At 40.9% G+C, this 27,685-nt stretch overlaps 1 protein-coding gene across 1 annotated transcript in view; it reads right to left on the bottom strand.

Moving 5' to 3' along the window:
- Nucleotides 1-27,685, bottom strand: part of KIT (KIT proto-oncogene, receptor tyrosine kinase) — a 111,180-nt gene that overhangs the window by 58,812 nt on the left and 24,683 nt on the right. Inside the window, exon 2 of the mRNA XM_087724732.1 lies at nucleotides 6,972-7,217. Within this exon, the coding sequence (XP_087580858.1) occupies nucleotides 6,972-7,217 (246 nt within the window). The remainder of the gene's footprint in view (nucleotides 1-6,971; nucleotides 7,218-27,685) is intronic.

Below are 27,685 nucleotides of genomic sequence, written 5' to 3' on the forward strand. Positions count from 1 at the left end.
TATTTGCCAAACCACTCTCTTCCCAACCCACATCCTCAACTTTTTGATAAAGTGCTGAGATATCTTTCTTGTTCGCTTGTTTGTTTATTTGCCAGGAGATGGTACATATATGTGTTTGCTGCTCCTTTATTTTTTTCCATCTAATTTCCACAGTACTGTGTTTCCCCGAAAATAAGACAGGATCTTATTTTCTTTTGACCCCCCGAAATAAGCACTTGATCTTATTTTCAGGGAGGTCTTATTATTTTTGAGGTGGAGGAGACAGTGAGTGTAGTCACCTGTGGCTGCTGCTGTGTTGCAATATTTTTGGGGAGGGCTTATTTTCATGGGGGGGGTTATTTTAGCGCATGTGCTCAAAAACCTGATTGGGCTTATTATCCAGGGAGGTCTTATTTTGGGGGAAACAGGGTACCTTGATGGGATTTGTGGAAAAGTAGTATATAAATATTGTTAATAAATAAAAAAATAGAATCTAGAATGGCAACAAAATTCTTATACTCCTACATTTGTTTGACGGTAAAGTCTATAGCAGTGTTTCTCAACCTTGGCAACTTTAAGTCCTGTGGACTTCAACTCCCAGAATCCCCCAGCCAGCACAGCTGGCTGGGGGATTCTGGGAGTTGAAGTCCACAGGACTTAAAGTCGCCAAGGTTGAGAAACACTGGTCTATAGACTCAGCACCACAGAAAAGGCTTCCCCCCCCCCTCTAGATTTTAAATTATTCAGCAAGATGAATGCTATACCCAAGTATCGCTAAAGGGCAGCTTGCAATAGTGTTTTTTTTTTAAAGTAAAAAGTAGCATCAGAAAATATGGGTTTTCAAGCAAAATATCATCAGGTTCCCATACCTAGACCCTGTTAAATGATGTATTTACTAATGGGTGGGGGGAAGACATTGATTGAGGTCTCCTAATAATTGTTCCAGATTATTTCATACCAGCAAAACAACTTTTTTCAGTGCAATCTATTCATTCATTCAAATGCCAATTACTGTCTGATGGAGAAATGTAAAAACTGCACACACATGTGGACCGGTCCTTAAAATATGCCAGCAGAAGATTATGGATGTTTTGGCAAAACACAGAACTTTTACTTTGTTGATGCTTCCAAAAATCCCTTTAGAACTATAAAAGCCCACAGAACAGCTGCCCACTGCCCCAGAGGACTCATCAGAAAGCCATAATCCAAATCTTCTCATCTTTTATTTCGTTCTAGTCTCAAAAGCCTTTGGCTTCAACTGGGGCTTCGTTCCCATCTGCCTATACAGACAAACACAGTCCGAATATCAACAAGAAGAACAAGACTCAACGGGACCTTTTTGGAGCCATGCTGCTCAAGGCAAATTTCGAATGAAATCCTACGGATTTTAATTTCTTTATGGACGCTGCATCTGGTTTCCGCATGTATGGTAACAAATGGGAGCTATGTAGTAGCCATGTAGTAGTAGATGATGTGCTTCAGTGGGCACCTGTGATACTTTTCTGTGGCCAAAACCCTTTCGGCCTTCTAGAAGGCCATCAAAACCTGTTGGGTTTTTTTTTTTAACCCAGTGATTTGGACCACAGTGAGGAAGCTTGGGCTTGGTTATTGGGGCTCCCAAGGGGGTGAAGTTTTGGTTGTGTTTTATAGATTTGTGGTTTTTATAGTATGGCAGTCCATAATTGTGGGCTGTCCAGACTTGGGTTTTAAAATAAGGTAGCCACACAACTATTTTAAAAGAAAGAAAGAAAGAAAGAAAGAAAGAAAGAAAGAAAGAAATAAAGAAAGAAAGAAAGAAAGAAAGAAAGAAAGAAAGAAAGAAAGTGGGAGGGAGGGAGGAGGGAAAGGAAGGAAAAAAAGAGAGAAAGAAAGAAAGAGACAGAAAGAAAGAAAGAAAGAAAGAGACAGAAAGAAAGAAAGAAAGAAAGAGGGAGGATGGGAGGGAGGGAGGGAGGAAGGAAGGAGGAAAGAAGGAAAGAGAGAAAGAAAGAGACAGAAAGAAAGAGAGAAAGAAAGAGACAGAAAAAAAAGAGAGAAAGAAAGAAAGAGACAGAAAGAAAGAGAGAAAGAAAGAAAGAAAGAAAGAAAGAAAGAAAGAAAGAAAGAAAGAAAGAAAGAAAGAAAGAAAGAAAAAACACAGATCCCAGAATTCAGTCCCAAAATTTAAGTTGGGTCAAATGACATCTTTCAACGTTGAAGCCAGAAAAGGATGGGGAATTTATGGAGAAGTTTTCCAGATTTATTCGTCACTGACTTAGTGTAGCCTCACTAGATGGTTGGTACATATGAGTCAGCCATAAAAGATCTGGAGTATAAACCCATAATTATATTCAGCATCCTCTTGGCTTCAAATGCCATGCTATCCAACATGCCAGTTGAAAGGGTTAGAGAAATCAGGTAGTAATCTGTTAACTAAATATTCCAAACTTTAAAAAAAAAAACCAGTCATTATTTCTTCACTAATACTATGAGAAAAACTGGGCCTGCTAATCCCAGATGGCACAGCATATCCAGTCTTATTTTATATAGCTACCAGATCAGAAATGAATAGTTATTTGCCCTAATCAAAATGAATGTCACAGCACAGTTCTCTGATCTCACAACAGAAGGCAGAGATGTCCTGCCCGTATCTAATTCGAGTGGCTTACAGGGCCAATTACACTCACCCATTCTTTGACTAGATCAGAATAGAATGGAAACTCACCCAGCTAATGCCCGACCATTATCTATGCTTTCGTTTTCCTGGCTAGTCTAGATAAACCATTACATGCCAGTCAAGCATATCTTATGCCCTCATTTATTTATCGTCTATCGGGCGTGTCGGAAGCTGTAAGACAATCAAGTCTTGCCACTCTGGGTAGAACACAAAATCTGGAACAAAATGGCTATGATGGAGGAGGAAAGGTAGAATATAATTGATCTGTGCATCTGGCAGTCTTTTGCAGGTTTAACCAGAGGCCATACTGGAGTCAATCAACCTTAGTAAATAGGTTTAGGTTCGCTCTCTAGAAGTGCCCTTTGATTATGACGTTTGAAGCCAAAGTAATAAACAAGGCCTGCTCTAAAGACATCATATGATTTCCTGCCACTAACGTCCCTTGCAGGGATGTGTCCTGGGGGGGGGGGAAGGGGGACTCTTTATTTCAGAATAAATGAGGTCTTGCTCATGCTCTTCTTACATAATGCATTGGGATAATACTACTACTACCACTATACATTTGGTAGGGTAGATATGTTCCAGGTCGTTCCTCTGACATAATGCTTCTCTGACATAATGTTTATCTGACATAATATTAGGTGTGCCTTCTATATCAGGAGACCTGCCCTAATTTGGATGGCTGTTGGCATCTGGGAAGACCTTAAAAATCTAGCCCTTTCCTGCAGGCTTTAGAATCAGGGTATCAGTGCAACATACAGTAGTTTGATTAAGCATTTAAATTGAGTTCAGCATTTTGCCTGGCATCTTTTATTGTTCAATTGTTCGCACGTCTGGTTTTGTTTTTAGAGCTTCGTTAGCAGCCTTAGAGTTCTTTGATTAAGATGGGTGGCTGTATAAATGTGCGCAATCAATCATTTGCAGAATTGTCACAGGAGTATCTCCGGTGTCTTTGTTCCCTGCCAGAGAGGGGTCAGTGAGGACACAAATTGTTTATGTAAATCACTTTACACTGTGCAAAATGTAAATAACTTTACACTCTGCAAAATGGTAACATATATGGCTTGTGTGACGCTATCGTGCTGCTCACGGGTCTGTTTTGAAGTCATCAAGGCTTGCAAGATGTTTCATCTATGGTATGAACTTGCCTGAAGGACAATAATCTTTCTCTAAGAATCTTTAAAACTTAAAAAACAAGGCCTACTTGTGAGGCAGACCGAAAGCCTTATCTGAGATGGCAGATTCAGATTTGCAAACTGACTCACCCTTGTCACTGTTTACGTCCCTGGGCCCTCTCTCTAACGTCAAGTGGCAGTTTCAGAAAAAGAAGATGTTTTTATTTTGTGCTAGGGTGCAGAGGGGCGGGGGGGAATGAATCGACTTTTCTCATGATCCTGAATAGAGTCAGGAGAACTCTTGGCTACTAGAACACATAAATTCGACATTGCTGGAATTGGGGATGCCTTGCTTAAGAAAAAGAACCAAGGGTGACAGGATAGCAGTGTTCCAATATCTCAGGGGCTGCCACAAAGAAGAGGGAGTCAAGCTATTCTCCAAAGCACCTGAGGGCAGAAGAAGAAGCAATGGGTGGAAACTAATCAAGGAGAGAAGCAACCTAGAGCTAAGGAGAGATTTCCTGACAGTTAGAACAATGGTCAATGCCTGGAATGTGTTACCTGACTCTGTGGTTTCTTCCCTAAACCGGTTCCACCACAAATGCGCGAACGACAAAAGCACGCCTGACTAAACCGCGGTGACAAAACCGTGCCAACAAAACCGCGCCGACGAATGAGCGCTGAAGCGCACCGACAACAGCGCGCCGACAGAAGCGCGCTGTAACCTAACCCTAAAAATAACCCTAAACCTAACCCTAAACCTAACCCTAAACCTAACCCTAAACCTAACCCTAAACCTTACCTTAACTTAAATCGCTCTTCTGTCGGCGCGCTGTTGTCGGCGCGCTGTTGTCGGCGTGCTTTTGACATCGCGGTTTTAGCGCCGCGGTTTTGTCGGCGCACTTTTGACATTCGCGCTTTTGTTGGGTCACGCCCTAAACCCCCACAACTTTAACCTTTAACCTCATCCCATTCCTAAGAGGTCTGTAAGGGGCATGCATAAGCGCACCAATATGCCTATCGTCCCTGTCCTAACAACCCCTTTTATTTGTATCCGTTTCATGCATTCATAATCTTGTATATACTTCTATCTATTATCCTATACATGCTTGACAAAACAAATAATAAATTAACCAGTGGAACAACTTGCCTCCAGAAGTTGTGAATTCTCCAACACTGGGAGTTTTTTAAGGAGAGATTAGACAACCATTTGTCTGAAGTGGTGTAGGGTTTCCTGCCTGAGCAGGGGGTTGGACTAGAAGACCCCCCAAGGTCCCTTCCAACTCTGTTATTCTACTCTATAGAAATTGGTGTCAGAATATTTAAAATAAATGTTTAGTGTCAATCCATAATTTTCAACGTTATCTGTCTTTAATATCCAGGAAGAGGTCTGGTGATTATACCACATACAGAAATACTTTCCTCCAAACAGTACTTTGAAACTGATACCATCTTAGATCAACAATTTGCCAGTGTCTCGCAGCTGTGCAAGAAGGTATGTATCATGGTTTTTTTTTTTAGAAATTGGGGGAGCTTCCACCAGAAGTAATAGTTTTCTATCTTTACCAACTCAGTGCTGTCCAAATGGATCGAACTGCTATGGCTGTACTAGACCATGATTAAAAACAAGTGGAATTGCAATCACAACAATGACCTGAATTTTTTGAGCATACCCTGTGCATGCACACACACACACACACATACACACCCCAGGGGGGTATATATTACAAAAGTAAAGGGGTCCCTGTTGATTTTATTCTGCTAATCGTTGGCAACTGGCGCTCATTTCCATTTCAAGGCCTTTGAGCTGGCTCTGCCCAAGGACATTTTCTGTGGCCATGTGGCCAGCATGACACCGCAGAGCGCTGTTACCTTCCCAGTGAAGTGGTACCTATTCATCTACTCGCATTTGCATGCTTTCAAACTGCTAGGTTGGCAGGAGCTGGAGCAAGGAACAGGAGCTCATCCCGTCATGTGGTGCTCGGGTCTCGAACCTGGGCTGCCTGTTTTCCAGCCGACAAGCCCAGCATCTTTATTCCCCCAAGTTTTTTATTTTTTTTTATAAAAATGTCAAATCAATGCATGAGCAATGTGGCACCTGAGTGCAAACAAAACTAGTCAAATTAAACATTATTATACATTCAATCAACATGTAAAATTCCCATAATACAGATCTATATTTGGTTACAGTCTATCATTATTCAATTATTCCACCTATTTCTCATTATTACTTTCATTTTATCAAATAGAAATGTAATACATTGATATTCCCTTTATTTCTTTCTCTTACTCTTAGCTTTTAATCATATTGCCCTATATTAAAAAAGCTTTTTCTTCCTTTCCTGTCTAACATCTAATCATGTCATCTGCCTACAGAAAGAGAAAGAAAGAAAGAAAGAAAGAAAGAAAGAAAGAAAGAAAGAAAGAAAGAAAGAAGGAAGGAAGAGGAATGGAGAGGAAGATATAGGAGAAGACAGTTCAAATCAAGAATCGAAAACTGGTATTGTCCATCCATAATCTCTTGCCTGCTTTATACTTTAGTTGCTATGCTTTAAATAAAGAGGAGTAGAAGGGAAAACAAGTCAAAACAATAATAAAGAAAGAAAGAAAAAGAATCATCTACCCATCGTCCCTTGCCCGCTTCAATACTTCAGTTGCTATGCTTTTTTTTTTTTTGACTGGACAAGCCCAGCATCTTAACCCGTGAGCCACCGCATTGCCTGTAAGTATAAACGGGATGGCCACAAATCAGTGGTGGGATTCAGCCAGTTCGCACCTATTCGGGAGAACCGGTTGTTAACTTTCTAAGCAGTTCAGAGAATCGGTTGTTGGAAGAAATCTCCTTTTGTTTTTTTCCACTTTGCTGGGCTAATCCTGTAAGGAAGGCAGGAAGGAAACATTCTGGTGTTGCTTCTAGCCTCATCGTTATTGCCCTGCTTACAGAAACTGCCTCTCCGGTTAACCCTTATTACATTTTAACAGTTGATGCGAAGCGCCCATTGACATGAGTGACGTTGAGTTGGCCACACCCACCCAGTCACATGACCACCGAGCCATGCCTACCCAACTGGCCATTAGGGCAGAAAACCCGTTGTTAAATTATTGGAATCCCACCACTGCCACGAATCCAAACTGAATCCAGCCTTCCTACCTAGTGCATTTTAGAAAATGTGCATTTGCGGCGAAGAAAGGGAAAGCGAAGAGATGAAAATGAAATTTACCTTTAACGAAAACATAAATGGAGCTGTTGGAGTTTTTCCGGCCATTGCACTGATAGGTTCCCGTGTCTGCTGGTCTTGCCTGGGTAACATGCACTTCGTTGGTTTTGAAATGCTTTAACTTCCCGAAGGGGTCAGCACTGTTGAAGACCCAGGACACAGGGCCATCGTCGGTACAGGTCAGCTTAAATTCTTGCCTGCTGTTCACAACCAAAGTAGATCTCGATGGGGAAATGGAAGGGGCACCACCTACCCAAAAATAAATGATATGGTTAGTGTTGTGTTATTCTCCACTGGTTTATTTTTTTAAAGGTTGCAGATTTACTGTATGTACATTTAATCTCTTTACTGGTTTTCTTGATTGCTCCAATACAGGTAGCCCTCGATTTACAACCACAATTGAGGTCCACATTTATGTTGCTAAGTGAGTTTTGCCCCATTTGATGACCTTTCTTGCCACAACTGTTAAGTGGATCATTGCAGTTTTTCAGTTAGTAACAAAAGGTTGTTCATCAGTGAAGCCGGGCTTCCCTATTAGCTTTGCATGTCAGAAGCTCCCAAAAGGTGATCACGTGGCCCTGGGACACAGCAACCGTCATAAATATGAGCCAATTACCAAGCATCTGAATTTACCAAGGAGATGCTGCAACAGTCATAAGTGTGAAAAACGGTCATAAGTCACTTTTTTCAGTGCCGTTGTAACTTTGAATGGTTGCTAAACACACTGTTGTAAGCAGCGCTGGGATTCAGCCGGTTTGGACAAACCGGATATTAATTTTAATCTGGTGCGCCAGACCGGTAGTTGGAAGGACTGGCTGACCCCACCCACCCAGCCCTGCACCTCCCAGGAGTCCCCATGCAGCTGGTTCATCATACCAGGTAAGTGCAGGACCCGTGCGGAGGTTCGGAGAGGGCGAAAGACGGGCTTATCAGAAGTACTGGAAACAGGCCCGTTTCCAGCCTCTGAAGCGCCTCCAGAGCCCAGGGGATGCCGTTTTCACCCTCCCAGAGGCCCGAGGAAACCCTCCGGAGCCTGAGGAAGGTGAAAACGCCCCTCTCCCCCACCGTGGTGCAGGGAACCAACTAGGCCACGCCCCTATGGCCACGCCCACCCAGCAACCAGGCAGAGAACCGATTGCTAAAAGTTTTCAATCCCACCCCTGGTTGTAAACCAAGGACTACCTATATTTTTATCCTACCTGCTACTTCTTTCAGCCCAAACTGGTCAGAATCTAACCAACCTGGAAAAAGCACTATGCCTTTATGTGACATACCATTACTGACATACCATTATTTTCCTCATACAGATCTCTGAACTCCTTTTAGCACCTCAGCGGAATTCCAAATCACATGATCACTTTTATTATTAATCCCCATTTGCTCAATTAGAGGGAGCTTGTTTAACCTCTTCACCAATTTCAAAACATTTTGTTCTCTGTCTCTTATTCACCATCCCTTCTTAGCTTTGACTATATTTTTTTTTACCCCGTGTGCAATAACTTTCAACTTCTTTTTTTTGAAGCAGTCATTTTCCTGTATGCATTTTTCTCATCCACAGAGCCTTCCATTTCATCACTCCGTCTAGCATCCTACTTTATAACACAGTCATAAAATAGGATGTTATAATATCATTTCTATAGCCTTTTTTCATTCCCCTGCTTTCCATTCAACAAGAGAATAATCAATCATCTAATGTTGTTTGTACAGGATTCTGGTCCTGCTTTGACTTTCATTTCTTTCCCCCTTTTTTATCTGTTACGTTTCTTTCTCTTTCCCATTCTCTTAAACGATTAAGAAAATGGTGTGTCAAGTTCCGAAAAAACAACAAAAACACATTGTGATTCTTCCAACCCTGATTTTTTTAAAAATTGTTCCTCACCTAGATAGAATACTTTCAAAGTAAAGCATTCTGTCACCCTCACAAAGCCTTTGGGAACTATTAGGGAGGAGCCATCTTCATCCCTATTCTCTCACATCATCCTGGGAATCCAGACAACGTTCCACCACATGATATGTCTCATGCTGGAAACCTCTTAAGTATCCCTTTCATGAACATATCTTTCATCACAAACAATCAAATATATCATGGCTTTTATATACATTACTAGCTGATGACCCGGCGTTCCCGGGTATTTATAGACACTGAAACTTTTATCTGATAGGGAGCTGGTTGTCTGACAGGGTCATTTCTTCCCCCTACTCCAGTGGTGGGATTCAGCCAGTTTGCACCACTTCGGGAGAACCGGTTGTTAACTTTCTGAGCAGTTTTGTGAACTGGTTGTTGGAAGAAATCATTAGGGCAGAGAACCGGTTGTTAAATTATTTGAATCCCATTACTGCCCTACTCCCATCATCCTTGCCTTCTCCCTTCCCCCTCTCATGCGCTCCTCTTTCCCGCCCTGTTTACCATCCTGGCACATTGCCCCAAACCCATCAGGTGCTTCACCATTGGTCCACTGGAGGGAAAACATCATGACTGGTTTTCCAGAGGAAACTGCGAAGGAACTGACATCACAAACAATTGCTGCTCTAGGACGCAGCACTTGCTCTCCTTAATGGGCCAGGCATTCCAGAGTTATGCTGGAACACACACACACACAAAACCCAGGGGTGTCTTACCCCCCCACACACACCATTTGTTTCCAGAGGGTAAGTCATCTGTGTACCAAGTTTGGTATATACAGTATATAACAAAGATATATGATATAAAGATTACATTGTTTGTCATGTGTACAGATGGTCCTCAACGTACAACCACAATGGAGCCTAACATTTCTGTTCCTAAGTGACGTCTGCAACAATATTCAAAACCTCACAACAGCAGGAAGAGGAAGCTAGGGCCAAGCCTCACTAGAAGTCCCTAATGAAATACCCACTGGGGGAATCGAGTCGCTTTATAAATGGATCTTAGCTCATGTCCAATAATTTGTTTGTCCAGCACAGACAGAACACGTCGATTAATTATTTCTTTCCAAAGCTGAATTTTCTCACGGTGGGTCTACAAATGGAATTGCAGAGACATTAACCCGGTCTCAGATGCATTCGTTTACCATCTCGGCAGGTCTTAAATGTACAGAGGTATTAAAAGGATGTCAGGTAAATATTCTGGATGGTGGGAAATCCAATGGAAGTAAATTACAGAAAGACTCAGAGGGAGGATCAGATTCTTCAAGAAATTTAATCAACCCAGTCAATAAAGAGCTTTTCAAATCAACAACCGAGTATGACAGCGTAATATTGATTGAATTTGGGAGCTCAGAATTTTAATTCCAGCACAGACATGAAATTCAAGAAGGCCCGTAATGTATCAGGTCCAAATGGAAAAATTCCCACTGCCAGAAAAAGATACTAACAGATCACAAGTAATGCCATTTCAGTGAGTTAACCAAAGTAAGACCTGCTTAGTACTTGGACAAGAATCAGTCAAGAAATGCACTGTGTTATTATTTAATGCTTGAAATGCAACATTAAGAAAACTAAGACCATGGCATCCAGCCCTCTCAATTCCTGGCAAATAGATGGGGAAGAAATGGAGGTAGTGACAGATTTTATTTTCCTGGGCTCCAAGATCACCGCAGATGGGGACTGCAGCCAAGAAATTAAAAGGCTTCTGCTCCTGGGGAGGAAAGCTATGGCAAATCTAGACAGCATACTAAAAAGCAGAGACATCATCCTGCCAACAAAAAATGCTTATAGTCAAGGCTATGGTTTTCCCAGTTGCAATGGATGGCTGTGAAAGTTGGACCATAAGAAAGGCTGAGCGCCAAAGAATGGAGGCCTTTGAACTCTGGTGCTGGAGAAGACTCCTGCGAGTCCTTTGGGCTGCAAGGCGATCAAATCGGTCGGTCCTAGAGGAGATCAACCCTGACTGCTCTTTAGAAGGCCAGATCCTGAAGAGGAAACTCAAATACTTTGGCCACCTAATGAGAAGGAAGGACTCAATGGGAAGAGCCTAATGCTGGGAAAAATGGAGGGCAAAAGAAGAAGGGGACGGCAGAGAATGAGGTGGCTGGATGGAGTCACTGAAGCAGTAGGCCTGAGCTTAAATGGACTCCAGAGGATGGTAGAGGACAGAAAGGCCTGGAGGATCGTTGATGATAGGTCGGACACAACTTCACAACCAGCAACAACATTATTTAATGCATGCAGTATTAGATAATAGAATAAGGAAAAAAAGATAGAAATATAGCTATTTAGGTCTGTCGACTAGACAGAGAAGTAGAAAAATAAAAACAAGAATCTTGAAGGAACGCAATGCCAGATATATCATTCTAATTTTCATCAACATTATTATGTCTATAAAAAGTAAAGACACTCTTTGATCTTGCTTGAAATACCATCTTCTAAGACAATATGGAAGTGCATTCTTCCAGGAGTTTTTTTTTTCAACTTTCCATTCTATCCTACAATGCTTTTATTATCTTGAAGTCTGCATCAAGTCAGGGGCAACTTTTTCTCAATCGCCCAGGTACTTCCAGCTACTGTAACTGAGATAAACGCACCACAGCAATACATTAAAACAAAATTACTACAGTGTTTTGTAGTTTCAAGTTGGTGTCACTCAAGCATGCCTCTCGCTCTTGTAACTTCTGCATTAATATTACACTTCTTCTAAAGTTTTCCTGAAATATGCCACTGGCTTCTCAATAAGCAGTACAGATAGTTCTCAACTTATAACAGTTCGCTTACTGACCATTGAAAGTTACAATGGCTATTTCTGCTGATTGCAGTTCGATTCTCAGCAGCTCAAGGTTGGCTCAGCCTCCCATCCTTTTGAGGTCGGTAAAATGGGGAGCCAGATTGTTATCGACCATATACTGATTCTGTAAAACTGCTTAGAGAGAGCTGTAAAGCACTGTGAAGCGGTATATAATTCTGTTGCTATTAAACATTTGGGTGCTTGGGAACGGGTTCACATTTATGACGGTTGCAGTGTCTCAGAGTCACACAATCCTCCTTTGCAACCTTCTGATGAGCAAAGTCAACGGGAAAACCAGGCTCCCTTCATTATTACCCTGTTTCCCTGAAAATAAGACCTCCCCGGATAATAAGCCTAATCGGGCTTTTGAGCCCATGCGCTAAAATAAGCCCTTCCCGAAAATATTGCAACACAGCAGCAGCCACGAGGTGACCACGCACGCCACCTCCTGCACCTCAAAAATAATAAGACCTCCCCGAAAATAAGGCCAAGCGCTTATTTTGGGGGGGGGTCAAAAGAAAATAAGACCCTGTCTTATTTTTGGGGAAACACAGTAGTATTTCTAATTTAACAATCGCAGTGATTCACTTAACAACTGTGGCTAGAAAAAGTCGTAATAGCAATAGCAATAGCAGTTAGACTTATATACCGCTTCATAGGGCTTTTAGCCCTCTCTAAGCGGTTTACAGAGTCAGCATATCGCCCCCAACAACAATCCGGGTCCTCATTTTACCCACCTCGGAAGGATGGAAGGCTGAGTCAACCCTGAGCCGGTGAGATTTGAACAGCCAAGCTGCAGAACTGCAGTCAGCTGAAGTAGCCTGCAGTGCTGCACTCTAACCACTGCGCCACCTCGGCTCTATCGTAAAATGGGCCAAAACCCACTTAGCAGATTTCTCACTTAGCAACATCAATTTTGGGCTCAGTTGTGGTCGTACATGGAGGACTGACTACCTGTACAAACTATTCAATTCCGTTGAGTTTTTCGTATCTCTTGTATTGTTCACTAATTTAATGCCCCTCTTCGATTTTATTTAATGGAGTCTGTTTTATTTTGCTTTGCCCGGAAGAAGTTATAATAGTGTGTGCTTTCTCCTTAGAGCATGCAAAGCTGAAACAAAAGAAATAAATGTATGGATGAAACGCCACACTATTTTCTCCTATTTCTTCATATTATTATATCTGATGCTTTAAAAACTCCCATGGAACCGGTGTCTTCTTTTTAATGCCTAATTTTCAAATCACATATTCCAAGGCTACTGTTTTGTCAATAACAGAGACTCTCCTCCAAGTTAAAGTATATTTCTAACAAGCTGCTCAATATAAACACATTCTCCTAGCAAGGCTGGTCTTTTGTGTCTGCTACTAATCATGAATGCATTTATATTGCTTAAGGGGGAAAACAGCCAAAATAAATACTTTCAAATCACTTAAAGTAACTGTGAAAATTGCCCACTTGAAACAGATTTTTGCAATCTGTGATTTAACAGGAATAACCTATTTTGCTAGGTATGCAACGTGCTTCTTCAAGCAACTCCCAAAGAGCAGAAAGAAATTAATTCCTTGTTTACCCAGTTCTGAATTAGCAGGATTAGCCATCAGCACACATGTGCTACAGGTAGTCCTTGACTTACAACAGTTCATTTAGTGATAATAGCGCAAAGTTACACGGGCAGTGAAAAAAGTGACTTGTGGCCATTTTTTTTTTTTACTCTTACGACCATTGTAACATCCCCATAAATCAGGTGAACAAAATTCAGATGCTTGGCAACTTGTTCATACTTATGACCATTAAGGGATGAAATCCATGTATGTTTGCTACTGGTTCGGTAGCAATGGGAGCAGGAGCGCGCATTCGCTTAGCTCGCACGCACTTCCTCTGGGCACGTGCAGGACCTTCTGCACATGTGCAAAGAATCAAAGTGACGTCCAAGTCACTTGGACACTTAGACGTTCAAGTCACTTGGGTGGGCGGAGCCAGCTACTGAGCATGCCTACAGAGGTAAACGAACAGTGGGGGTGGAATCCGCTGTGCCACGCGATTTAGGAAAGCAGGAAATCCCGCTTTCTAGCTAATATAAATCATGCGGCACAGCTGATCGTCAAAAAAGCTGGTTCGCCTATACCGGTAGCATTTTTTTTACGACCGGTTCGGGCGAACAGCTGGCATCTTTTACTACCGGTTCGGGCGAACCGGTCTGAACCGGTAGCATTTCACCCTGTGACGGTTGCTGTGTCCCAAAGTTACCTGATCCCCTTTTGTAACCTTTTGACAAGCAAAATCAATGAAGAAACCAGATCCAATGACCAACCATGTTCCTTAAGAGCCGCAGTGATTCACTTAACAACTGTGGCAGGAGTGGTCATAAAATGGGGCAAAATGTCTCATGTAACAACAGAAATTTGGGGCTCCATTGTGGTCGTAAGTCGAGGACTTCCTGCACTAGTATTGAGTAGCTGGGGTAGGTTTGCTAGGATGGACATCTTCCATTGATTTAAAAGACTACATCATGCTTGGTGTAGCATGTTGACAAGTTACGTTTCCGCTCACTGGATGCAATTTAAAGATAATTTGATAGTCACTGAATCAAATTGATTTTCCGAATTTTTAATGTGGATCAAAACCTGTCTAAAATATCCCGTCGTTAGATGGCCTCATGTGCATTTGCAAAACGTTTTTTTCCCCCATCATATCTGAATTTAATCACTGTAATCACCCGAAACGAAAATCTAAATTGAAGTGATTTTTTGCTGAGCCAAATCAATAATCTGAAATTGGGGCCCAATCTAATCAATGGTGGAAAAAGTAAACTTCTACATTTGGGCAACAAAAAGCAAATGCACAATATATGTAGGTGGTACCTCGCTGAATAGTAGTAACTGTGAGAGAGACCATGGAGTCCTAGTGGACAATCACTTTTGCCAATTACCTCCAATAGACCGATCAGATCCCACAGATTAGGCCTCCTCCGAATTCCATCCGCCGGCCAATGCCGACTGGCGACTGCCCGGAGGAGGGCCTCCTCTGTGGCTGCTCCGACCCTCTGGAATGAGCTCCCCATGGAGATTCGAACCCTCACCACCCTCCAGGCCTTCCGCAAAGCCCTTAAAACCTGGCTGTTCTGACAGGCCTGGGGCTAAAGAGCTTTTGCCCCCCTCCTCGAATGGTATGGTTGTTGTGTGTTTTTAAATTGTGTATTGTTTTGTTCGTCTTTTTTATCCCTTATCTGTACCCCCTTCCCTGACTGAATTGTGAGCCGCCCTGAGTCCCCTTCGGGGAAAAGGGCGGCATATAAATGTAATAAATCCAATCCAATCACTTAAATATGAGCCAGAAGTGTGCTGAAGCTGCCAAAAAAAAAAAAAAAAACCCAATACAGTCCTGGGCTGATAGAATCAAGACTGTGTAAAAGTGTTAATACCATTTTATAAAACTTTGGCAAAAACACACTTACACTGCATCCAGTTTTGGTCACCGCAAGGTAAAGATGTTGAGATTCTAGAAAAAGTACAGAGAAAAGCAAGAAAATTGATTAGGGGACTGGAGGCTAAAACATAAAGAACGGTTGGTGGAATTGATGAAACTCAAATACTTTGGCCACCTAATGGGAAGGAGGAAGGACTCCCTGGAGAAGAGCCTCATGCTGGGAAAGATTGAGGGCAAAAGAAGAAGGGGACGACAGAGAATGAGGTGGCTGGATGGTGTCACTGAAGCAGTCAGCGTGAGCTTAAATGAACTCCAGAGGATGGTAGAGGACAGGAAGGCCTAGAGGAACATTGTCCATGGGGTCACGATGGGTCAGACACGACTTCGCAACTAACAACAAAAGTTTAATGAAAAGAAGAACTAGGGGTGACCCAACAGCAGTGTTCCAACATCTAAAGGGCTGCCACAAAGAAGAGGGAGTCAACCTGTTCTCCAAAGCACTTGAAGGCAAGACAAACAGCAATGGATGGAAGGAGATGACCAGCCTAGAACTAAGGAGAAATTTCCTGACAGTGAGAAAAATCAATTTGTTCTAACAACTTGCCTCCAGAAGTTTTAGGTGCTGCAATACTGGAAGTTTTTAACAAGAGATTGGACAACCATTGGTCTGAAATGGTATAGGGTTTCCTGCCTGAGCAGGGAGTTGGATTAGAAGACCTCCAAGATCCCTTCTAACTGTTATTCTGTGCATGACACAGAGGTGTGAACAAATTGTTCAATTGTGATGGAGCAAGAGACATACCAGAGAAATATTCATATACACAATAATGCTACTAGTAGGAGTGGGGTTACAGCTAAACCAATGACATCTAAATCCAGAATAGATTTCCTCACTCACAACTAACTCGGAGTGTTGTCTTTCCAGATAGCAAGAAGAAAGGGAAGATCATCGGAATTTACAAAGGTATATTAAGGCTGGGAATGAGCTATGAACCGTCTTGACCTGTTTCCAAAAATAATGTCCAAAATTTAGATCCAACACTAAAATGAACTGAGTACAGCCCAGCATTTGTTCTCATACTTCCAAGAACTTGGAGCTGACCAAAAATTAAGCCATCAACACTTTGGCTCTTCTTAAAAGAAAAAAGAAAGAAAAGAAAAGAAAAGAAAAAACTCTCTGAGCCCATAGCACATAATACCTGCAGAAAAGTTGCCCAAAATGAATAACTGAACCCAACCAAACTACAATATATGCAAAATCACTGTAACATTTGCTGCAATTTTTCTAAATGTTTATTTTATTTTATTTTTAATACAAACATACCATCTTTCATTAAACAGTGTGTTGTCCAGGTACAAATATTTTGTGCAATAACAGTTAAATTTACAGCCATATTCATGATTTTATCTATTAAGTTCAGGGCTTTCCAAATTTGGGAACTTTAAGACTTGTGGACTTCAACTCCTAGAATTCCCCAGTCAGCCAGCTGGGGAATTCTGGGAGTTGAAGTCCACAAGTCTTTAAGTTCCCATGTTTGGAGACCAGCATGGCTGATTGGGGAATTCTGGGAGTTAAAGTTCACAAGTCTTAAAGTTCCCAAGTTTGGAGACCCCTGCTTAAGTTAATACTAATACATAACATACTATTATAACAATCCCCTTCTTAACTTATTTAACTTTATTAATACAATTTCCCTATTTCACTCCTCTGCTTTCATTTCTATTTTTCATATTTATTCTCTAACCATTGATAAAAATAGCTCCCATATATTATAGTAGTCGGATTCTTCCTTTCCTTTAATTGCAAGTATTAATCTATTCATTTCTGCATGTTCTAAGATTTTCTTAATCACGTTCTCATCCATAGGGATCTCTTCACTTTTCCAATTTTGGGCAAATACAATTCTAGCTGCAGTTATTACATGGATAATCAGATGTACAATACAATAGCAGAGTTGGAAGGGACCTTGGAGGTCTTCTAGTCCAACCCCCTGCCTAGGCAGGAAACCTTATACCATTTCAGACAAATGGCTATCCAGTATCTTCTAAAACAGTGTTTTTCAACCACTGTGCCGTGGCACACTAGTGTGCCGTGACATAGTGTAAGGTGTGCCGTGGGAGAATTACTTTATATATAGTCAATATAGGCACAGAGTTAAATTTTTTTAACATTTTCTAATGGTGGTGTGCCTTGTGATTTTTTTCATGAAAAAAAGTGTGCCTTTGCACAAAAAAGGTTGAAAAACACTGTTCTAAAAGACTTCCAGTGTTGGGGCATTTACAACTTCTGGAGGGAAGCTGTTCCACTGATTAATTGTTCTAACTGTCAGGAAATTTCTCTTCAGTTCTAAGTTGCTTCTCTCCTTGATCAGTTTCTACCCATTGCTTCTATTTCCAAATATACAAATGTTGGAAATATTGTCGGATATCGGGATCATATTATCATATGTGGTGGACATATATAGAAGCTAAAAAATATTGGACAAAAATCCCCATGTGGTTGGAGAAGATGATACAACAACATATTGACTTTAAACCAGAATTATTTTTGTTGGAGACTTTACCGGAAATGTATAGTAAAGAAAATGTATATTTGATTAACATTTGTTGCAACTGTCATTGAGACACTATTTCTTTCAAAAGTATGGGTTCTATTGCATCGTAGAATTAAAACACACTCCATCTCTGATGGGGCTAAGGTAGCAGGTCATAAATGCATGCACACTTCTGCCTTGTAAATATAGCCATCTATCAGTCAAATAACATGGGGACTAAATTAACTCCTGAATGCCACATCTTGGCAGTTTTCATTTCCTCTGTAGCAGTGTTGCACATTGTGCTGCATTTTGCACACAGCTAGCCAAACACAATGTTATCAGTGAGTGATTATCACCCATATTTCTCTTTCCAAAGATCCAAAGATCTGGGCTTTGATAATCCTTCAAACATTCTCCATCCTGATGAAGGGAGACAACAAAGAGCACCATACCTCTTCACTGTTTATTGGAACATACTCTACAATGCCTTCCCCAGGAACAAACCACACTGTTGCTACAGTAAATAAATCAGGTAAATTATCCTTCACAGCTACTGTTCCTAACTATCCGAACATTTGCAGATCAATAGTGCTTTCTTTGGCAATTCTTAAGCAGGAAGAAGATAAAGAGATGGGAATCAACAAAAGCTCTCTTGTTTACCAAATGGGGATGTTTACACCATTTGTGAAGGTAACGTGATCATAAGTTAGTTCTTTTAATGAATCCCTTTATCTTTAAAGCCCCCCCAAAATAACCCCCACAAAACTACCATATAGCAAACTACAAGGAGCTGAAGAGGGAAATGAAAAATTGCCATGCTTTAGAAATTGTCGATTTTGCCCACGAAGCTAAATAAAAAATGAAGACAACCTAAAGTGAAATCATCTTCTTTTTTTTTAGATCTTTTTCAGCTCTCCTAATGTGTTGGATTAAAGTTCTCATCATGCTAAAGGTCTAAGAACCAAGATGTTTGATTGGTGTGCCAGTCAAACCTTGCCTTTGGTATCTTGCCTAGTCCCATATTTATTTTGAGTATAGTCAATCCATCTTCTCCACTCCAGTTTATATCTCTCGTTTGAGTGGTCCTTGAGATATGCAGATATTTTAGCCATCTCAGCTAGGTTTGTTACTTTCAGTGTCCATTCTTGGATAGTAGGCAAATCTTCCTTCTTCCAGTACTGCGCCACCAACAGTCTAGTTGCGGTTATTAAATGCAAAATCGGGTTAATCTGTACAACTGTACAATCAGTAATTATACCTAACAAAAATAACTGAGGGGTAAACTTTATCCTTTCTTTTAAGTACATTTTGCATAATCCACCATATTTTTATCCAAAATGCTTTAGCCTTTTTACAAGTCCACCATATATGAAAGTAAGTAGCATCAGCACAATCACATCTCCAGCATTTAGGTTGTAAATTCGGATATCTTCCTTTAGATGGATGGGGCCGTAAAAGTTTTTCCATGCAAACATGAACATGGAGAGGTAGGAACAGGATGCAGGCAGGACCAAGCAGAGGTAAAAGGGTTAGGTAGAGTTGTGGGTTTCAAAAATTGTTCGAACCTACTCTGTGGGTGTGGCTTCCTTTGTGGGAGTGGCTTGCCACCCATGTGACCGGATGGGAGTGGCTTGCTGCCCATATGACCCGATATGAAAATGCTGACGACACTTGTCAGAACCACCTTAAATTACCTCAGACACAGCACTGGCATGCATAAGAATATGATGTAAACTTGTTTTTTAAAAGGCATCTTTGGTTTGCGTTAAAACAACTTCAACACACGCAATGTTCTGATTGCACCACAAACGCAGTAGTCATCCTTACCTTTCACAGAGGCACTGAGTTTTATAAATATGAGTGTGATAGTGTAGAATAATCATATCCAAGGACCAGTGGTGGGTTTCAAAAATTTTTGGAACTTCTTCTGTAGGTGTGGCCTGCTTTCCGGCTCCACTGGTGGAACCTCTTCTAACCGGTTCAGTAGATTTGACGAACCGGTTCTACCAAATAGGTGCGAACTGGTAGGAACCCACCTCTGGTTAGGTAGCAAAAAATGCTACAGAACAGGAGGAGGAGGAAGGACAAAATGATAGCAGCTGGAGTCTCAGTCCCTCAGACTGGCTCTGATGAAAACAGCTGTCCAAAGTCATGGACACTCTATAAATGAAGTAAAACTCCAAGTAACTAATTAACGAACTAATAAGAGAACTGATTTTACTATGTCTTGGAGATTCTCCATCATCCAGGTCACGGCTGTCCCAAAGATGCTTTTTGAAAAGGCAAGTGAATTTTCGTTTTTCCTTGACGACGTTTCACTTCTTATCCAAGAAGCTTCTTCAGTTCTTCGTTAAAGCTTCTTCAGCTCCTTGGATGAGAAGCGAAACGTCTTCAGGGAAAAACGAAGCCCAGTTGCCCTTTGAAATAGCACTTTGTGACTTTATTACGTCATCAGCTGAGATGACCTATTATTCCCCTTGATGGGCAGCCTATGGTGGCATACAGAGCCCTCTCTGTGGGCATGCGTGCCGTTGCCAGCTGGTCCATTGGATTCTGGCACGCTGGGCAGCTGGTCTTCACAGGTGCTGGAGTGCCAGAAAGCTAGCCGAAAAAAGTCCTGAAAACATCCTGAAAAATGGCCCCCAAAACAGACAGTTTGGGGGGCTGTTTTCAGGCCGTTTTTCAGGCTGTTTTTAGCCAGTTTCCAAGCTCTTTTTTAGGCCAAAACTGGCACAAAAGCAACTTGAAAAGAGCCCCCAAAATGGCCAAAAAACAGGCATGTGCATGCCTGCCAGCTTTTGTTAGGGTTTCCAGCGCTCTAGCATGGGCCCTTACATCAGCATACATGCATGAACCAATGTGGGCATTCAGTGCCGAAAAGGTTTGTCATCACTGACCTATGCAGTATATACATAATGTAGATACTAGTTCAGAGTATTTCTGCTAAACACAAAACCTCCCCATCTGTGGAGCAGGAACAGATTTCAGACTGATCACTGTGGCCTTAGATTTCATTGTACCAATCTCCACCTCTTGCACATTTTGAAAGCTTGCCACCACATTTGCACAGTTGAAAAGTTTTTAAAAAAAAAACAAAACTGCAGATAGTTAATAAACATGACACTGATGGACGCCTAGGAATCCTTTGTGTCCTACAATTAGTTCAGCATCTCTTAAACTGTATAAAATAGCAGCATGTGATTTGATCAACGTAAGGGACATTCAGACATTGTGTGATAAAATGTCAGTAGCACTTAAGACTTATATACCGCTTCACAATACGTTGCAGCCCTCTCTAAGCGGTTTATAGAGTCAGCCTATTGCCCCCAACAATCTGGTTTCTCATTTTACCCACCTCGGAAGGATGGAAGGCTGAGGTCAACCTTGAACCTGGTGAGATTCGAACTGCCAAATTGCAGGCAGCTGACAGTCAGCAAAAGTAGCCTGCAGTACCGCATTCTAACCACTGCGCCACCAAAGCTCATAATATAAAAGTTCTAACCTGGTACATCATTTAAAAACAAGGATGCAGCCACTGGCCTCACACTTGGTACCGTATTACACAGCTGTTTGCTGCAATTATATGATAACATCTGGTTGAAAATCTTGTTTATCTTAATGAGAGGAGCTGTGGGCTGGCATGAAACCAAAGCTTCGTTTTACGCAAAGAAGCCAAAATTTAGAAATGCAGATTTGTTGCGGAGATAACTTAATGAACGTTGTGTATTTAACACTGTGTGCCACTTTGTTCTCTTGTGTTTTTAATGGAGTACAGGGCAGGCTATGTCTGCTACTTGCATATGATCGTTTAATTTTCATACTGGGGGTTTAATATGATGACTTCACTGAAATCTGTCTTGAGAACATCAGGACCAAAAGTGGCAAATGGCTAAATAATCCCAGATCAATAGAATGAAAAACCAACTGGAAAATTGCTTCGTATTTTGCTTAAGCTGAAGAATTGTATTAAAGGCACATTACAAACGAAGGCAAAAATATGTGTCCCAGGATAATGTGGCAAGAACCCATCTGGGTCATAGGAGAACAATCCCCGATCAGGACAGGATTCAGTAAGAGTATCTGCATTTAAAAGAAAAAGCCCACTCTTTTGAAGACAGAAAAGTCCACATTTTGGACAGAGATAACGGCTGGTTTGAAACAGGGATCCAAGGGGCCATCTATGTCAAAATTGAACAGCCCTCTCTCAACAGAGGGGGAGGGATACAACATCATAGCAATAGCAATAGCAGTTAGACTTATATACCGCTTCATAGGGCTTTCAGCCCTCTCTAAGTGGTTTACAGAGTCAGCATATCGCCCCCACAGTCTGGGTCCTCATTTCACCCACCTCGGAAGGATGGAAGGCTGAGTCAACCTTGAGCCGGTGAGATTAGAACTGCTGAACTGCAGATAACAGTCAGCTGAAGTGGCCTGCAGTACTGCACCCTAACCACTGTGCCACCTCAGCTCTTTTTCATCTATCTCCATTCTACAACACAATCCTTTCCACAGTTCCAAGGAGGCTCCACACCCATTTGCACCACTCAGGTGACTCTGAGGACACAGATAAACTTCCAAGTGGCCTCGTCGACTCTCTCAAAGGATGCAAATGACCAGCTGTCTGCAAGGAGTATAAATCCTTCCATTCCCCAGCATCCTTTCAGAGCTGAAGAAGCTTCTTGGATGAGAAGCGAAACATCTTCAAAGAAAAACAAGGAAGTCCAGTTGCCTCTTGAAAAAAAGCACCTTTGGGACCAACAACCTGGGTCGGTCACTGGGACCAGAGGTTTACTCTTCCGAGCTTTCAGGCTCATGCTGGAGCCCATCCTCCGAAAACCTCTCTCTCCTAGACCCTGTGCTTTGAGCTATTATATGTGTCGTATTTATGTGGTGCCTTCCTATTGATGAATGGTGTGTTGATGGCTGGCAATTGGCGGTTGTTTCCTTGTGCTGCCAATTCCTCAGGCCCTAAGCACCTGGTAAGCTGGTGGTAAATCAGCACTCCTGTTGACGGACAAGGCGGTCGTTTCCCAGGCTTCAATCATTTCTCTGGCTATTTTTGTACCTGCTCGGCCAACAATCTCATTAGTTGTGAAGATGAATGCATGTCCTTGTTCATTGCAATGGGAGGCGACCAATGAGTTTGAGTTCCTTTGTCTGATCGCTCGCTTGTGTCTTTGTAGCTTCCTCCCCATCTGTCCTACATAGTCACAGGGACAATCCATGCAGGGAATCTGGTAGATCACAGGGAGTCCTCAACTTGCAACAGTTCATTTCAAGACCATTCAAAGTTACAATGGCACTGGAAAAAGAGACTTATGACCATTTTTCACACTTACGACTATCACAGCATCCCCTTTGTCATGTGATCAAAATTAGGATGCTTGGCAATCGGTTGATATTTATGACAGTTACCGTGTCCGGGGATCATGCGATCCCCTTTTGTGACTTTCTGATAAGCAAAGTCAATAAGAAAGACAGAATCATTTAACAGCGGTGCTACTAATTTAACAACTGCAGTGATTCCCTTAACAGCGGTGGCAAAGTAGGTCATAAAATGGGGTAAAACTCACTTAACAAATGTCTCACTTAGCAACATATATACACATGGTCTCCTGCTTGAGTAGGGGGTTGGACTAGAAGACCTCCAAGATCCCTTTCATCTCTATTCTGATTGAGTGATTTACAGCTGGAGGAGAGGGGAGGGGAGGAGAGAGAAGGGAAGAACAGAGTTGGAAGGGACCTTGGAGGTCTTCTAGTCCAACCCCCTGCTTAGGCAGGAAACCCTACACCACTTCAGACAAATGGTTATCCAACATCTTCTTAAAAACTTCCAGTGTTGGAGCATTCACAACTTCTGGAGGCAAGTTGTTCCACTGATTAATTGTTCTAACTGTCGGGAAATTTCTCCTTAGTTCTAAGTTTCTTCTCTCCTTGATTAGTTTCCACCCATTGCTTCTTGTCCTGCCCTCAGATGCTCTGGAGAATAGCTTGACTCCCTCTTCTTTGTGGCAACCCCTGAGGAAGATTGCTATCATGTCACCCCTAGTCCTTCTCTTCATTAAACTAGACATACCCAATTCCAGCAAAATTAAAAGAAAAGAAAAATCTAATCTGTTTTAGAAAGCAGCCTGAACTTCTATGCAGGCAGTATCTATATATAGGTTTTCTATATTTAAATATATATTATAAAAATAATTCTGTTATTCTCAATAATTCTCAAGTAATTAAAGTAGAACAAATAAAATAGGCCAGACTGCACACTATTGCAAAGTCCAATAAGCAAATATATTGGGCCCTTTTGCTTTTTCCCCCATTTATTATAATCTTCACTGGACATTTTGATTAACATTTCTTTATTCCCTACCCTTTTCTTTGGAAGTCCTTTTTAAAAAAAAAAACTGTGGCTTTTATTTATTTCAGTGAATGCACCAGGTGGAAATGAAGTGAAATTTGTTACACTTCTATAAGAAACCTGGAATCCACATAGCATTTTGCCATTTGAATCCCAACCTCTTAAAAAAAACATGAAACCCAAAACGAAATACGGCTTTTTAAGTAATATGAATGCTAATTATTGGAAGGGCTGGCAGCAATTTAATCGAGATATTGGAAGTTTCATTAAAGATATTCTCCTAGATAATGCCTTTATAAGAAGGAAAAATAGCAATAACTATGTAATTATTCTACTGTTGCTATTTTGCTATCTCTTGGATTTTTTTTCCCACCCTTCCTGCGGCAGTATCTCATTTTGAGAAAAACGGGACAATGAATAATACATGCAGATTAAAATAATCTACACAGCTAAATTGGGGACAAAAGAATGCTAATATTGGATCCCAAGTGAAATTGACAATGGGTGGCCTCGGAGGCGGCAACGATATCGCTCAGGCTTTCATGGCACTAAAAATTCAGAAGTGGGAGAGCTATTAAGGGCTGAACGGTGCTTGAGATTCAATTCCTGGCAAAGCGCAAGGGGCCATGAACGTAAGACCTGTCTGTAGCACCTGAAAGCTGAGCATAGGCGACCCTGGGGAAAGGATACAGCTGCTCGGAACAGCTGTACACAGGTGCTGTGTCGGTGTTGCTGCACGTTTCGAAGCGCTGCACTGGAAGCTCTCCCAAAGCACTTCATGGACCCAGGATCTTTCTAGAGATGTAGTCTTCACATCTGAGATATCTGAGGAACCCTTCTTAACATTAAAAAAAAAAATCAGTGAGGGACAATAGAATGGGATGGGGAATAGAGTGGAGCAGAGCAGAACAGAATATAGAATGGAAAATAGAGCAGAGCACAACAGAACAGAATAGAATATAGAATGGAAAATAGAGTGGAGCAGAGCACAACAGAACAGAATATAGAATGGAAAATAGAGCAGAGCACAACAGAACAGAATAGAATATAGAATGGAAAATAGAGTGGAGTGGAGTGGAAAATAGAGTAGAGTAGAGTAGAGTAGAGTAGAGTAGAGTAGGGTAGGGTAGGGTAGGGTAGGGTAGGGTAGGGTAGGGTAGGGTAGAGTAGAGTAGAGTAGAGTAGAGTAGAGTAGAGTAGAGTAGAGTAGAGTAGAGTAGAGTAGAATCCCGAAAGAAGAAGCCAATCTACAAGAAATCCAAAACTACAGACCAATTTCACTATTGAATTCCGATTATAAAATATTTGCAGCGATTATGGCAGAAATAATTAAACAAGTTTTAAATGAACGAATACACCCAGACCAAAACGGATTTTTACCCCACAGACACATTAAAAAATAATACGAGAGTCATCCTAGACATAATAGAATATTATAAGGCGCATCCAGAAAAGCAAATGGTACTGGTTTTCCTTGATGCAAAAAAAGCATTCGACAACGTAATTTGGAAATTTATAACAACACAACTAGATAGGATGAAATTCGGAGAAAAATTTACAAAAATGATAGAAAAACTTTATAACACCCAGACAGCCAAAGTTCTGATGAACGGAGAACTAACAGAGAAGATTGAAATAAAAAAGGGAGTTAGACAGGGATGCCCCCTCTCTCCTTTGCTGTTTATACTAACTCTGGAAATATTATTAAATGAAATTAGGAAGGACCAGGGAATAAAATGTTTAAGTCTTAAAAATGAAGAATATAAGACTCAAGCCTATGCTGATGACTTAGTATTTGTTTTAGAGGATCCACTAGAATCCAATCCGAAATTAATTAAAAAATTAGAATATTGCAAAATGGCAGGATTAAAAATTAATAAAAGCAAAACAAAAATGATAACTAAAAAAAAGCAAGAAGAGGAATTGGAATTAGTAACTAAAATGCAAATAACTAAGGAAGTGAAATACTTGGGGATCTGGGTGTCGGCAAAATGTTCTACAATTAAAGATGACAATTATAATAAACTAGTGACATAAATAAAGATTTAGAAAGCTGGAAAAATATTCAGCTATCGCTAATGGGACATATAGCCACAGTAAAAATCAATATTTTACCAAGAATTTTATTTTTGTTGCAAGCCGCACCTATTAATACGGATAGAACTTTCTTTCAGGAATTAAACAAAATAACCGATAGGTTCATCTGGCAAGGACGAAAAGTGAGGATTAAACTAAAGTCAATGCAAGATAACAAGCAGAGAGGAGGCTTAGCACTACCAAATTGGGAGTTATACGCATTAGCAGTAACAACAACATGGGTGAAAGACTGGATAGAGTTAAAGAATAAAAGAATCTTGACTTTAGAAGGCCATGATCTGCAAGCAGGTTGGCATACATTTTTCTATGGGATGATAAAAAATAAAACGCACAAATACTTTCAAAAACATCTAATTAGAAATGGATTATTGCAAAACTGGCTCAATTTTTTTTAAAAAACCACTATGTGAAAATCCCGAATTGGTTATCCCCGACAGAAAGGACGACACACCCAAATTTTACAGATATGAATAAAATGTTAAGATACAGAGACTTAATTAACGGACAGGGAAATTTAAAAACAATTGAAGAATTGGCAGAACAAAACATGAAAGTTGATTAGCTAACCCACTTGCAAATCAAAACTGAACACAACAATGATTCTAAATTATATGGCATCGAAATGGTACCACACAAATTAGATAAAATAATCCAAAGCTCAGAAAGAAAGATGATAGGGAGAATGTAAAAATTTCTCTTGAAGTATAAAATGGAAGAGGAAATTGTGAAAGAACAAATGGAAAAATGGGCACAGAACTTTGGCTACAATATTGAATTAGATAAATGGGAAAAATTGGGGGGGGGGACAAATTTAAAAATGACACTAGCGGTTGTATACAAGGAAAACCAGTACAAAATGTTTTACAGATGGCACCTGGCACCAGTAAGGTGAGCAAAAATCTCAGCAAATACCTCCCCAAAATATTGGAAATGTGAATCAATACAGTGAACATATTATCACTTATGGTGGACTTGTGAGGAGGCTAAAAAGTATTAGAAAAGTATTAAGATAAGCTAGAGTCAGTAACAGGAGTCAAAATAGATTGGAAACCAGAAGTTTTTCTATTAGGAATAATGACTGTGAAATATAAAAAAGAAATCCAGTATTTAATTTTACACATAATTATGGTGGCGAGGATTGCCTTTGCTCAGAAATGGAAAAATAAATTAATACCAAGCGAAGATGAAAAATAAGAAAGGTTATGGACTATGCCGAAATCAGAGGTGGGTTCCTACCAGTTCGCACCTATTCGGTAGAACCGGTTCGTCAAATCTACCGAACCGGTTAGAAGAGGTTCCACCAGTGGACCCAGAAAACAGGCCACAACTACAGAAGAGGTTCCAAATTTTTTTGAAACCCACCACTAGTCCTTGGATGTGATTATTCTACACTATCATGCTCATATTTATAAAACTCAGTGCCTCTGTGAACGGTAAGGATGACTACTGCGTTTGTGGTGCAATCAGAACATTCTGTGTGTTGAAGTTGTTTTAACGCAAACCAAAGATGCCTTTTAAAAAACAAGTTTACATCATATTCTTATGCATGCCAGTGCTGTGTGTGAGCTAATCTAAGGTGGTTCTGACAAGTGTCGTCGGCAT

The sequence above is a fragment of the Thamnophis sirtalis genome, unplaced genomic scaffold (assembly GCF_051295495.1).
Source record: "Thamnophis sirtalis isolate CommonGarterSnake01/CBP01778 unplaced genomic scaffold, rThaSir2_p1.2 scaffold_10, whole genome shotgun sequence".
In the NCBI taxonomy this organism is placed as follows: Eukaryota; Metazoa; Chordata; class Lepidosauria; order Squamata; family Natricidae; genus Thamnophis; species Thamnophis sirtalis.